Genomic DNA, 14,704 nt, shown 5'->3' on the forward strand with positions numbered 1-14,704 from the left:
AAAGGGACTGAGGGGGGACCTGATAACAGTCTTCAGATCTGCTCAGGTCTGTTCTACAGAGGGTGGGGATCACTTGTTCTCCAGGTCCCTGGCAGGTAGGATGAGAAGCAATGGGCTAAATCTGCAGCAGGGAGATTGAGGTTAGTGCCTAGGAAGAACAGTCCAACGGCTGGGGAGTGAAGCTCTGGGACCCGCTCCCAAGGGAGGCTGTGGATCCCGGCACTGGAGACTTAAGAACATGTTGGACAAACCCCTGTCAGGGCTGGTCCAGGTTCATCCGGCCCTGCCTCAGCATGGGGTGCTGGACGTGGTGCCTTTGCAAGGTCGCTGTCAGCCCCACGTTGCTGATTCTGTGCCAAGCTGTGAAGAGAGAGCTACCAGCAGGCAGCTCCCTAGGGCTGCAGCTGGCAGCTCCTGGATCCACAATGGCTTGGAGGGGAAGCCAGCACCTGGACCCACTCACCAAGATTGGGGACAGTAGGGGAGCTAGTGATCTGCAGCCCATGAGCTGAAGAGAGAGGGCCAGGGGGTCGTGCAGGTCCAGCAGCAGAGGGGAGGATCTAGGGAAGCAATCAGGGGGTGAAAGGATCTGGGGGGCTGCCGTCACTGGGAGGGCGGGTTCAAGGGTGCTGCTGAGAGGCACCCAAAGAGGAATACCCCGGGGGAGGGGAGGGAAGGCCAGGCATGGATCAGGAGTGACACTGTGCGAGGCGCACGGGGGGAGAGCAGGGCTGGAACAGAGCATCAGGGCAAAGGACAAGATCAGTGACTGTGAGCCCCCAGGCCCACATCCTTCACAGCCGCCTCCATACTCCCCCGGACCTGCCTGTACCTGATGGGCCCATGGGGAACCAGCAGCTCACCAACCTCTGAGTCAGGGGCCTGAATCCGGTCTGGTCTGCACCACCAGCAGGGTGCCCCCAGTGAGGCCTGTACTCAGCTCATTGCTCCTGACTGGGCTCACATAGAATCATAGGACTGGAGGGACATCGAGAGGTCACCTACTCCAGGCCCCTGCACTCAGGGCAGGACTAAGAATTATCTAGCCCATCCCTGACAGGCGTTTGTCCAACCTGCTCTTAAACATCTCCAGTGATGGAGATTCCACCACCTCTCTAGCCCAGTGGTTTGAAACTTTTTTCCTGGGGAACCCAGTAGAAAAAAATTGTTGATGCCCATGACCCAGTGGAGGAGGGGTGTGGGAGGGGTCAGGGCTGGGGCAGAGGGTTGGGGTATGAGAGGGGGTCAGAGCTCTGGGCTGGGGGTGCAGGCTCTGGCCTGGGGCCAGGGATGAGGAGTTTGGGGTATAGGAGGGGGCTCTGGGTTCGGGGGGGCTCAGGGCTGGGGATTGGGGTGCAGGCTTACCTCAGGTGGCTCCCAGTCAGTGGCGCAGCGGGGGGCTAAGGCAGGTTTCCTGCCTGTCCTGGCACCGTGGACCACACCGTGCCCCGGAAGCAACCAGCAGCAGGTCCGGCTCCTAGGCAGAGGCACGCAAGCGGCTCCACATGGCTCTCGCCCACAGGTACCGTCTCTCCCCTCCCCACCCCCTGAGCTTGCAGAGCCGGTGCTTGGGGCGGGGGCACTGTGCGGAGCCCTGTGGCCCTCCCACCTGGGAGTTGGACCTGCTGCTGGCTGCTTCTGGGGCACAGCAGGATCTCGGAGCAGGTTACCAGACAGCACCGCTGACAGGACTTTTAAAGGGCCTTACATTCTGCTGGGCCTTTTTAACCTCTAAGGAAGGAGATTCCACCACCTCCTTAGGTGACCCATTCCAGTGCTTCTCCACCCTCCTAGTGAAATAGTGTTTCCTAATATCCAACCTAGACCTCCCCCACTGCAACTTGAGACCATTGCTCCTTGTTCTGTCATCTGCCACCACTGAGAACAGCCGAGCTCCATCCTCTTTGGAACCCCCCTTCAGGGAGTTGAAGGCTGCTATCAAATCCCCCCTCACTCTTCTCTTCTGCAGACTAAATAGCCCCAGTTCCCTCAGCCTTTCCTCGTAAGTCATGTGCCCCAGCCCCTTAATCATTTTCAAAAACTCCGCCAGACTCTCTCCAATTTGTCCACATCCCTTCTGTAGTTGGGGGACCAAAACTGGACACAATCCTCCAGGTGTGGCCTCAACAGTGCCGAATAGAGAGGAATAATCACTTCCCTCCATCTGCTGGCAATGGCCTACTAATGCAGCCCAAAGTGCCGTTAGCCTTCTTGGCAACAAGGGAACACTGACTCATATCCAGCTTCTCATCCACTGTAATCCCCAGGTCCTTTTCTGCAGAACCACCACTTAGCCAGTTAACATGATACAGTTTGATTAAAAGAGAAGGTATTGGTTAAAAGATCAGTATACAAACAGACATGAGTACAGTTCTGAGATCAGATTCATAGTAGAGATAGAGTACTTGTGGCTCCTTAGAGACTAACAAATTTATTTGCACATAAGCTTTCATGAGCTACAGCTCACTTCATTGGATGCATGCATCCAAGAGTTTTGAAAGTGCTGGCTGAGAAGCTCACTGGATTGTTAATGCTGATTTTCATGTGCCTTGGAGCACTGGGGAAGTTCCAGAAGACTGGAAGAAAGCCAATTTTTAAAAAATGGGATGACCTGGGTAACTATAGGCCTGTCAAACTGATACTGAACCTGGACAAGATAATGGAGCAGCTGATATGGGACTCAATTAACAAAGAATTGAAAGAGGGTAATACAATTAATGCCAATCAACATGGGTTTATAGGAAATAGATCTTGTCGAACTAACTTAATATTCAGGGTCAGAGAGCTAGGCAACTATGATGTTCTCTGATTAGAGTATGACCATACAAAATCATTGTTGCTACCACTGTGATATAATTGCAATGAATCTTATACAAAGTGTGACGCATGGCCAGAAAGGGTTAAGCAGTTTGGAGGATAAATGACCCAGAGTCAACCATTAGAGACATGTTAGAAAAGTATGTGAATGGCAATTAGGGCCATTCCATGGTAGATAGGCTAGAACTTTGAAGTGCAAACTGGTACTGATAGAGAACTGGAGGGGATACTAATTGTATGTGGGTACTTCTATCTTGGTAGATGCTAGCCATGTAGACAGACAGTTCCTGTCTGTCAATATAGCTATTGATTCAGAGATCAAAAGGAAATAGTAACATTTAAATGAACTGTAAACATAGTAATATGACTGTAGTCATCTCTCTTTGAAATGTATAGCAAATCACCCGAGAATGGTGGAAAATGGACAATTGCCTTATGTTAATCCATATAGCTAATTACCGTGATGCTTAGGAAATAGGTCTATTTCAAAGTCTCCATAATTGCCTATTGTTTACCTAAGGACTCCGAGCTACCAAACAAGACCTGGAACTGTATAAGAATGTCTGGGGTCCTGATCCTTTTTATCTCAGATCTGCTTGATGCTTCGAGCAGGGGAAGCTTAAGCCACAAGTCTGAGATCTCCAGTCCTAAACTGAATCACCCTGAATATGGACATTGGACTATAACTTATGGACCAATTCTGAAAGAACTCTTTGCATCTACAAAGCTCACCATCTCTACTATGACAGGTTTCAGAGTAGCAACCGTGTTAGCCTGTATCCGCAAAAAGAAAAGGAATACTTGTGGCACCTTAGAGACCAACAAATTTATTTGAGCATAAGCTTTCGTGACCTACAGCTCACTTCATTGGATGCATGCATCCGATGAAGTGAGCTGTAGTTCATGAAAGCTTATGCGCAAATAAATTTGTTAGTCTCTAAGGTGCCACAAGTACTCCATCTCTACTATGAATCTGATCTCAGAACTGTATTCATGTCTGTTTGTATACTGATCTTTTAACTAATACCCTCTCTTTTCTTTTTTAATCAATTTTAGTTTAGTTAATAAGAATTGACTGTAAGCGTGTATTTAGGTAAGATCTGGAATATTCATTAACCTGGGAGATAACGTGTCCGATCCTTTGGGATTGGTAGAACTTCCTTAAATGATTAATAAGATTTTCAGTAATCCTCATCATATTTGACTTGGGTGTCTGGGTGGCTTTAAGGGAACTGTGTTGTTGGCTTCTGGGTAACCAGTGAGGTACTACAGAAGCTGTTTTGTGCTGTTTTGATAAATCTAAGTATTGGAATATCCACCATCTTTGGGGATTCTTTGCAGTTCACCCCAATTGAGTAACTGCAGTGTGGCTCCCTGGGACCCTGCTCACAGCAACAAACATCCACCTCTCGCTCTCAGCTTGCCCGGAGAGCAAACCTTGTGCTTTCGCCCTCCCTCCTGCCTGGTATCCATGCAAAATATAGGAGAAACTGAGGCACACACAGGACTTTAAAAAAATACTACAGAAAATTCCCAATTTGTCCCACATGGGTTTATGGGAAACGGATCCTGTCAAACTATCTTGATATATTTTTGATGAGATTTCAAGTCTGGTTTATCAAGGTAACAGTGCTGATGTAATATACTCAGATTTCTCTAAGGCATTTGACATGGTACCACCTGACATTGTGATTAAAAAACAAGAATGTTATAAAATAAGCATGGCCCACAGTAAATGGAGTCAAAACTGGCTAACTGATAGATCTCAACACGTAATTGTAAATGGGGAGTCATCATCAAACGGAGTATTTCCAGTGAGGTCCTACAGGGATTGGCTCTCGGCCCTACATTATTTAACATTTTTGTTGATGACCTGGAAGAAAACAATCACTGATATAGCTTGCAGACAACACAAAAATGGGGGGAGTGGTAAATAAAGAAGATGACAGGTTACTGATTCACACTGCTGTGGATCGCTTGATAAACTGGGGGCAAGCAAACAATGTGTTTTAATACAGTTACATGTAGGAACAAAGAATGCAGGCCAGACTTACAGGCTGGGGGGCTTTACCCTGGAAGGCACTGACTCTGAAGAAGATTTTGAGGTGTGGCATAGAGAATCAGCTGAACTTGAGCTCCCTGTGTGATGCTATGGGAAAAAGGGCTAATACATAAACAGGGCTCTTGAGGAGGAGTGGAGAGGTTATTTTACTCTATGTTTGGAAGTGTGACCACTGCTGGAAGCTTGGGTCCTAGTGCTCACAATTCCAGGAGGATGTGGATAAATTGGAGGGGGTCAGAGAAGAGGCAGGAGAATGATTCAAGGGTTAGAAAACCTGCCTGATAGTGATAGACTCAAAGGAGCTCAATTTTTTAGCTGAACAAAGAGGAGGTTAAAGAATGACTAGATCCCAAGCTGCAAGTACTGTGACAAAGCTCTGTCCTTGCCGCCGTGGGTCCCGCGTTTCCTGGCGGAGGGAGGTGAGGAGAAGTTATCCTTCCTTGCACAGTCTGTGTTGTCTCCCAGTCTCAGTGATTAATCAGGGGGCAAAGGTGGGGGGGAGGGGGGAGCCTAGGCCTACCCTCTACTCCTGGCTCCAGCCCAGGGACCCTAATAGTATCAGCTATGGCAGCTGATCTTTAGAAACAGGACATGTACAATTCCCTGGGCTACCTCCCCCACAGCAGCCCCCACTTCCTCACGCTTCACTTCACCCTTAACTCAGGGCCTCCTTCCTTGTGCCTGATATGGTGTGTACTACTCAGCCTCTCCAACAGCACAACTTCCTCCCACAGCTCCTGACATGCACCCCCACCTGACTGACTGGGAGGCTTTTAACTAGTTTCAGCCAGCCCCTGATTGGCTTCAGGTGTGTCCCAATCAACCTAGCCTTCTCCCTGCCTTCTGGAAAGTTCTTAATTGGCCCCAGGTGTCTTAATTGACCTGGAGCAGCTGCCATTTCACTTATCTTGGTACCAGGGATTTGTTTAGCCTGGAGCTAATATATCTATCTCCCACTACTTTTCTATAGCCATCTGGCCTTGCCCCATCACAGTACCTATGTGGGGAACAAATATTTGGTAACAGGCACTTCAGTCTGGCTAACACGAGCCAAGGGCTGGCAGTTAAAGCTAGACACATTCAAAATGGAAATAAGGTGTTGCTCCTGAGGGCATTCTGCGCCAAAATATTAAAAATTCTGTGCACAATGTTTAAATTCTGCAAAATTCTGCAAATTTTATTTGTCAAATAAATGTGGAGGCTCCAGCATGGCATAGGGGAGCACAGGCCACTGGCTGCACAGAGGTGGGAGATCACTGTGCAGCTCCCTCGTGGGACATGGACTCAGTGGTGAGGCTTCACCCAACCCTGGCACAGTGCAAGGACCAGGCGTGCCCCAGAAACACCCCAGGGCCCTGCCCCTCTGTGCCAGGTGCACCAGGCAGGCTCAGTGAGGCAGGATCCAAGTGGGGAGGGGCTTTGTGTGGGGGGATCCAGGTGTGGCTTGAGTGGGTTCTGTGTGCAGGCAGCTCAGTGGGGGATCCAGATGCACAGGGGCTTGTTGTGGGGGGATCCAGGTGTGGCTTGAGTGGGTTCTGTGTGCAGGCAGCTCAGTGGGGGATCCAGATGCACAGGGGCTTGTTGTGGGGGGATCCAGGTGTGGCTTGAGTGGGTTCTGTGTGCAGGCAGCTCAGTGGGGGATCCAGATGCACAGGGGCTTGTTGTGGGGGGTTCTGAGTGCAAGGGAAATCGGACTCTTCAGGGGGGGATCCATATGAAGGTGGTTGGAGCTCAGCGGGGGCCAGGGGGTCTGGATGTGGCAGGGATAAAGCTCAGCAGGGGGGTCTGGCTGTAGGTGAGGGATCCAGATGCTGGGGGAGTAGGGCAGGGATCCAGGTGCAGGTGACTGTTCCAGGTGCAGGGGGAGGGGGAGACTCAGCAGGAGGGTCTGGGTATGAGGTGGTCTGGATGCACGGGGGTTGGGTGGATGGAGGAGCAGCTCCCTGTACAGTGATCCCTCCCCCTACAGCTGAGGAGTGATGGGTGCAGGAAGGGTGGTGAGGGAGTTTGCAGAGGTTCCTGCAGCCTCGGGAGAAATCTAGGGGATGCCGTACAGGGGAAGAGAAAGTTCTGTCCTCCCCAGCCCAGCCAGGACTAGCAGCTGAGCCCGGCACAGAGTAGGAGCCAGCAGCCAGGTGTTCCCCAGTCCTGCCTCCTGCCCCACAGTGATTTACCTCTCTGCCGGCTGGGCCCCCGAACATATTGTTGGGGAGGGTCGCATAACCACTCTTCCCTTTGCTTCCCTGGCAGAAAGTCATTTTTCTGCGGGGAAACAAAGAAATCTACAGGGCAGATGAATTCTGCACATGTGCAGAATTCCCTCAGGAGTAGCCAGGAGTTAATTTTTAATGCTAAGAGTAATTAACCACTGGAACAATTAATTCCCCAAGAGATGTGGTGGATTCTCCATCACTCACATGTAAGTCGAGACTGGCTGTTTTTCTAACAGGTCTTCTCTGGGAATTATTTAGGGCAGGTCTCAGACTAGCTGATCTGATCCCTGCTGGCCTGGGAATCTCTGAATGTCTGAACTCAGGCCGGAGCCGGTGACTGGGATTGTTTTGGGTGAAATGAACCCCTGGCCACTGCTGGGGAAGCAGCTCCAGGAGCCTGGGGCTTTCCTAGCCAAGCGAGGGGCCCTGGGCTCAGATGCTTTGACAGGAAGAAGGAGCCTTCCCCTTTCCCATTGTGACACAGCAGGGAGGGGGGACTGTTGACCTGGGAATGTGGCTGGGGAGTTTCACTGGGGATGGGAGACCTGAGAGCCTGTAAGCTGAGCCGGGAGGGGGAGGGGGAAGGTAACACCTCTGCCTGGTTTCAGAGTAGCAGTCCTGTTAGTCTGTATTTGCAAAAAGAAAAGGAGTACTTGTGGCACCTTAGAGACTAACAAATTTATTTGAGCATAAACTTTTGTGGGCAACACCTCACTTCATCGGATGCATTCGCTGGAGGGGTTTTGGTTTCAGTTTTGGGCTGGGGGGTGGAATGCAGGGACCCCCAAGGCTAGGGTCTAAGCTCCCTGCCCCCCAGAAGGACTTGACTGAGGGGTCCTGGTTGTACCCACAAGCTCTGTTTTAGACTATGTTCCTGTTGTCCAATAAACCTTCCATTTTACTGGCTGGCTGAGAGTCACAGTGAATCTCAGGAAGAGGGGTGCAGGCCCCGGACTCCCCCACACTCTGTGAAACCCATCCCTCCCCTCTCAGAGTCAGAGCAGGCTGACCCGGCGGGATCCAGCATGCCAGCATCACTATAAGAATGTCAGAGCCTGTCATGCGGGATTAGGGGCTGAGGGCTCCCGAGAGTTGTGAGTTCTTGGACCTCAAACACAGAGCCCAGGTCCCAGCCAGACTTCGTGTGGACCCCTGCGGAGCAGCCCTGTCCCTCACCGCACATCCACCCATGGGCCAGCACTCAGCCCCAAGAGAACCACGCCCAGCCCCCCGCCTCAAAGGGACCTGGAGGATCCCAGACATGCGACAGGCCAACAGTGTGATCCCCTGACTCCTCTGACTCAGGATGGGGAGACAGCCCCACCCCGGGTGCATGACGGGTCCGAGTTCCCCTTGTCCAGAGAGGCTTGAGGACAGCACCCCGCTACCCAGGAGGGAACTGAGATTCCCAGGCAGCACCTCCCCTGCCTCCTTCCCGGAGCCTGGGGCTGGTTCCCCACTTGGCCCCAGTCCTCCCTCATTGCGGCTCCTGATTACCATGCTGTGAGCCACATGCTCCTCCGGCCGAGGCTCCATTCAACACCCTCCCCTGCCCTCCCCTCAACCCCTCTTCCCTCAGCCAATGCCCCTCCCCTCCAGCCCATTCCCTCAGCCAATGCTTCTCCCCTCAAACCCTAGACCCCCTTGGGCAACAACCCTCCCCCCAAATCCCCAGCCTGCCCCCTTACCGGTCCCAGCTCCCCCCCATACAGAGTGGCATTCAGCTGCCCACCTGCCTGTGTGGGCAGAGACACTTGCCCAGGTGGCTGTGTGACTTCCCCAACCGCCCCAGGGCCATGGCCCAGCATCCCGCCAGCCAGCCAAAGCCTGCCTACCTGCCTGTCTTGCCCCAGCCCATGCACTGGCCTCCTCTGCGGGCATCACAAGGAGCCAGCTCATGGCAGCAGGGCGGGAGCACCTCAGTGCCGGCTGCATTATATTCTCCAGCCCCAACTGCTCCCACTACTCTGGTGGCTGCAGAGCAGCCGCAAAGCCCAGCAACGCAGGCTGTGGAGTCAGACAATCGCTCCTCAGTGGTGCGACTGGGTGTTGACTCTGAACCCTAATACACTGATGCCAAGCTAGCTGGCATTTCACTGCTGACCCCAGCGGGCTGCAGCGGACGGGAGTGCTCTCCTGTACTGGGAGTGCAGCCCCTTTTGCCATCGCCAGTGAGTAGAGTGTGGGAGGGGCCCAGCAGCCAGGCTCCTTCCTATTCCCCGCCGTGCTGGGGCGGAGCCTCTGGCTCAGCTCTCTGCCAAGGTGCTACACAACAGGAGATGGCCTGGCTTGGTGCTCGGTCTCGCCAGGCAAAGGGTGCTGTCAACCACAGGGGTTTGGCTCTGCACCCCAGATCTGCTAGTTCAGTGTGAGAGATGCAGTGTTGCTGGTGGGGGAATCACACCAGCCAGCTGCCCCAGAGTGTGTCACACGCTTGTGACTGCACTGCTGCATGCCATCACGGTGACAGCGCAGCGCACCATGGGTAGGACGTTCTGCCCTCCACCCACCTGCAGGCTCTTTGCCTTGTGGGATCCCCCTCCTGTCGCGAGGTAAGGGCGAGAGTTGGGGTCCAATGCCCACAGTTCTCACTGGTCTATCCCATGATTCTCCACTCGCCCATGCTGGCTCCGATCTGCTTGCCCCAGCAGGGATGAGGCACAGAGGATGAGGGTGTGATGCTCTCTCTTCACAGTGTTCCAGCTGGAACCTCTGCCCATCTGCCCCACCCCACAAGTGGCTTGTGAGAAGTGCTGGCGGGTCAGGCCCCCAAGGGTCTCTCCCTGTCCTGGGCCCTGGCGCTGCCCATCTCTGCAGTGCCCTGAGGCCTGCCAGCTGCTCAACCTTATGTTGGCTCAGGGGAACCTGTCCAGTCCTGGATTATCTCCTCCTTGAGGCTGGGCCCCACAGTTGTCGCTGATCCTACGGGCAGAGGAAACCCGCCCCAGGCTGCACTGGTCAGCATGGGTTGTTTTCTGCCAGCAGGGCCTCTGCGCAACGCCCGCCCATGCTGCAACACGCAGCCTCCTGCAGTCAAGAAGAGTGGGAGTGGCCAACAGTTTCCTACACAACCAACCGGCCCATCTTGCTGCCAGGGAGGTGGCCCAGCGGCGGGATCCCGGGCTTGGGCACCGTGCCATCTTGCCCTGCACCGTGATCCTGGCCCTGCTCTGGCCACGTGGGGACGTGCAGGGGCAGCCAGGCACGCAAGTGACCCTGAAGCCATGCACAGCACTGCCGAGCACAGGATGCCCCGCCCCACCCTCCTACCTTCTCCCGCTGGACGAGCTTCTTGTAGACGGAGTCGGGGAAGGAGCGGAGCGGGCAGAACTTGCCGGTGCCTTCAGCACACATGAAGACGCCGTTCTCGTAGACCACGCGCCCGCGGCTGATGGTGACCAGCGGCACCCCGTGGCAGCGCATGGTCTCGTACAGGTTGATGTCTCCCCCCTGCACCTGGGTGCTGGCAGAGATGGTCCTGCGGATGGCACAGCCAGAGCAGCTGGTTACAGCTGGGCCCAGAGAGGAGGCTCACTGCACTGGGGCAGCCCTGTGCTACAAGCCAGCAGCACCTCTCCAAGGGCGCAGGCACAGCGCAGCCTGGAGTCCCCAGAGCAATGAGCAGCACCAACCGGGACCGGGACACGGCTCGCCGGCCCCCTGGCCAGGGCCGGTTCGGCACCAACCGGGACCGGGACACGGCTCGTTGTCCCTCTCCCCCGCCACCCCGACCAGAGTCTGTTCCAGGCTCATCAGGCACCAGGACACGGACGCTGCCCCCGACCAGGGTCTGTTCTGGGCCTGTTGGGCACCAACGGGGACTGAGACACGGATCGCTCTCCCTCTCCCCCTGCCACCCTGACCAGAGTCAGTTCCTGACCCGTTGGGCACCTCCTGGCACCAGGACACAGATCGCTGCCCCCGAGCAGGTCTGTTTTGGGCCCGTCAGGCACCTCCCGGCACTGGGCAAAGACACTGTGCTCCTCCCCCTTCGTCCCATTCCTACTTGGTGGCTTCAGGGTCCCACACCACGATGTCTGCGTCAGCCCCGGGGATGATGCGGCCCTTCCGTGGGTACAGGTTGAGGATCTTGGCTGCGTTCGAGCTGGTCACAGCTACAAAGCGGTTCTCATCCATCTTCCCCCCGACCTGCAAACACAGCAGGGGGCTGAGATGGTGCAGTGGGGCATGCTCTGCTATGGCCCCTCTGGGAGGGGTGGGCGGACAGGGACGCAGCCCAGGGGTGTGGGCACTGCTGTCAGAGGGAGAGTTCCTGGCTCCTGAGGGTCCCCTCTTTCCCTCTCCCCCGAGAGCGCATCCTGCCCCATCACGCCAGCGGCTGGAAGAGGAAGTGGCAATTGCCCCCTGTGGGGTGCTCTATCACTCCTAGCTCACCCTAGCCTCATGCTGTAGGGCTGAGCAGGGGGAATCTAGCACCAGCCAGGGACTGCCTCATGGGGCGGGCATGACCCAGCTGCAGACGTAACACCTGCCCCCTATGTTACCACAGCCCCAGAGAGCCAGGTCACACCCCACTGGACTGCAGTCCCCTCTGTGTGGGCAGCAGTGTAGCTCCACCCCTGGTGTGCAGGGAGGACGGGCTCTTGCTGTGGGAGGGGACAGGACACTGGGATCTGGCTCCAGGCTGTCATGCCCATGAGCGATCGGGGTCTCAGTGGTCCATCTCCCCTGGCAGGGCGTGGTGGTCCCGAGAGCACCACCCCTAGCACAGCTCCCCGCAGCACTGGAGGTTGCCAACTCCTGGATCCCGACCCAGCACGTGCTAGGCTCCTCATGCCCTGCTCACAGCTGCACCATGCCCGCTGCGGGTGCCACGTACCACACCCCGCTCCCAAATGACGCTCATGCGATCTTGCACGCCGCTCACGCCGTGGGGGATCTTGGTGAAGTCCTCCTTGCCCATGGCTTTCTGCTTGCTGGTGAAGGGCCGGTGGTCGGAAGCCACGACATTGAGGGTGTCGCTGCCAGGAGAGAGGGGAACAGGGGTTACCGGCCTGGCAGCCGTGGTGCTGCTCTCCACACCTGGCAGGGCCAGCGGCTCACCCTGAGGTTCATTACAGGTGCAACATTCATTACAGACCATGCACCCATGGCTGGGGCCCCCCAGCGCCCGGCAGCGGGGCAGAGAGTGCCCTGCCTGGGGCTCTAACAGGACTCAGGCAGCGCCAGCCCCGCAGGATTAGCCCCTTGCCCAGCAGCCCCGGGCCCCCAGCAGCCCTTACTTGGCTAGCAGGCTCATGAGGTAGGTGGAGGTGTTGGTGTCCAGCCGCAGGGGCGGCACGGTGACATAAGCGGCGGCGTGGGACCAGTCCTGGTGGTAATAGTGCAGGCCCGTCAGCGTGGCGTGCGCCGTGGTGGTCTCTGCATACACTACCTTCCCTGCAAAGAGAGTGCGGACACGGGTGTCGGGGGGACGGACGCTGGCGCTGAGGCGGTGCCCATTGCAGCCCAGGGCAGCGTGTGGATTGCCTGGGGGCAGGAGCGTTTCTCTCGCCACCCTGCCAGCCACATGGCGAGGCAGCAGATGGATCCCCGCCCCAAGGAAGAGACGGTCCGCAGAACCGTCTGAGGGGCTGGCACCTGCCGCCTGGGCACAGCATTACACTGAAGGTATGGGAGAAACTGAGGCAGGGGGACAGGGAGGGACTTGCTTGGGTCACGTATCAGCAGAGCCAGAGAGGGGCTAGGACTTGGCGCCCTCACCCCCAGGCCTGGTCTGTGGCTACTAGACCCCGGGGCTCTCAGGGCCACAGAGCCTCTGTCTGCCCCATGGACCATCACTGCAGGGCAGCAGCGTAGCTGGGGCTTGGGCCACCCCCCGGCTGCTTGGGGACTGTGGTGTCAGGGGGGGCTGTGTGGAGAGGTGGGGCTGGGTTGGGGGCCCTGGAGAGGTGAGGCCAGGTGTGTGTGTTGGGAGCCGTGTGGAGAGGTAGGGCTGGGTTGGACAGCGGGTGGGGGTGCATGTTGGGGGTAAGGTTGCCAACTTTCTAATCACACAAAACTGAACATGCCTGCCTTGCCCCTCCCCTTCCCCCAAGGCCCTGCCCCTTCTCCAAGGCCCCACTCCTGCTCACTCCATCCCCCCTCCCTCCATCACTCTTCCCTACCCTCACTCAGTTTCACTGGGCTGAGGCAGGGGTTTGGGGTGCAGGAGGGGGCTCAGGGTTGGGGCAGGGAGTTCGGGGTCCCGGTGGCACTTACCGCGGCTCCCAGAAAGCAGCCGCCAAATCCCTGCAGCCCCTAGGCGCATGGGAGAATCCACACGCTGCCCTCCTGCCTGCAGGCACCACCCCCGCAGCCCCCATTGGTCGCAGTTCCCAAGCGCAGAGCCCTGCCGCAGAGGGACAGCGCCCAGCCTTACCTTGCATCTTAGCGGCAGCCACGACGTCGCCGGCAGACATGCTGGACACGTTGACCAGGTAGACGGGGCAGTGAGTCTGGGAGGGACAGCGCAGGTCTCAGCACCAGTGCCAGCTGGCTCAGCCTGCCCTGCCAGGCACCCCCAGCCAGGGCGCGTGGCCCCCCACCTGCCCACCCAGCTCACACCAAGGGCTCCGGTCCGTGGGAAGGCGAGAGCCCAGCTCACCTCTGCCCCTGTGCCCCCCACTAGAGCATAGCAATCCCTCTGGGTGGGGGCGCCGCCCGGGGAGCCACTCAGGGAGCCACCATGGCCCTGTGCTCACAGACAACGTCACCAAGGGCTCCAAGGATGGACAGGTCATCTCCAGGGGGCAGGCAGCCCAGCATGGGCAGGGGGCCCGGGGCTCCAGGGACGGACAGGCTGTGTTCATGGGGCAGGCAGCCCAGTGTAGGTAGGGTCCCAGGGGCAGATGGGGCACCAAACACACAAGAAATCCCTCCCCCCGCAACAGACAGGATCCTGCCTTCTCCAAAAAATCCCCGCCGACGCCTACCACTGCTGCCCCTGGATTGATCCTCATCTCCCTGCTCCCACCCTCGGGCAGTGCCCATCCCCTGCCCGGGCCTGGCTCAGGATCTGGCCAAGAACCAGGGCTAGGGGGAGGGGAGCGGGTTACAGTCGCAGGGAGGGGGGGCAAGAGTCGAGCTCCACCCCACCTCCCCCCGCAGCCAGGGCCCTGTGCCCCAGCCATGCCATCGTGAGCACAGCTCGGCTTTGGGCCAGCACCAGCTCCACCACTGGTTAGGGTGGTGAGGTGGGTCCTGTCTGTTACAGCCGAGAGCTGGGGACCCAGGTGTCCTGGCAGAGTCAGGCCAAGCAGCACAGTGTGGGGCTGGAATGGCTGGGCACTCGCAAGTGGGACAAGTGCGGGGAATGAGGGAGGAGGGGCCATTGCAAGCATTCTGCTGAGGGTCCGGCCCCACAGCTCCAAGAGGGGCTGAGTGGAGGCGGGGGGAATGGAGGGCAGCATGGCCAGCAGGGGCACTCCCTGCTGGGCAGCCTGGGAGTGAGGAGGGCTCGGGGCGGGGGCAGAGAGCTCTAACCGTGCCCAGATCAGGGGCGCTCTGTGTGTGTGTGTGTGTGCGCGCGCGTCGGGGGTCCTGGGGGCACTCACCCGGTTGGCGATGGTGATCACACGGTGCGTGGCTTCAGCCTCCAGCTGGGGGACAG

General features: G+C 57.0%; 1 protein-coding gene across 2 annotated transcripts in view; it reads right to left on the reverse strand.

Moving 5' to 3' along the window:
• Window positions 1–14,704, reverse strand: part of DPYSL5 (dihydropyrimidinase like 5) — a 96,793-nt gene that overhangs the window by 21,227 nt on the left and 60,862 nt on the right. For both annotated transcript variants that reach the window (XM_038396905.2, XM_038396903.2), the window contains exons 6-11: window positions 14,649–14,693; window positions 13,475–13,550; window positions 12,336–12,492; window positions 11,933–12,074; window positions 11,099–11,241; window positions 10,363–10,570 (exon numbers count right to left, since the gene is read on the reverse strand). In XM_038396905.2, the coding sequence (XP_038252833.1) occupies window positions 10,363–10,570; window positions 11,099–11,241; window positions 11,933–12,074; window positions 12,336–12,492; window positions 13,475–13,550; window positions 14,649–14,693 (771 nt within the window). The remainder of the gene's footprint in view (window positions 1–10,362; window positions 10,571–11,098; window positions 11,242–11,932; window positions 12,075–12,335; window positions 12,493–13,474; window positions 13,551–14,648; window positions 14,694–14,704) is intronic.

This window comes from Dermochelys coriacea, chromosome 3, assembly GCF_009764565.3.
Source record: "Dermochelys coriacea isolate rDerCor1 chromosome 3, rDerCor1.pri.v4, whole genome shotgun sequence".
Classification (NCBI taxonomy): Eukaryota; Metazoa; Chordata; order Testudines; family Dermochelyidae; genus Dermochelys; species Dermochelys coriacea.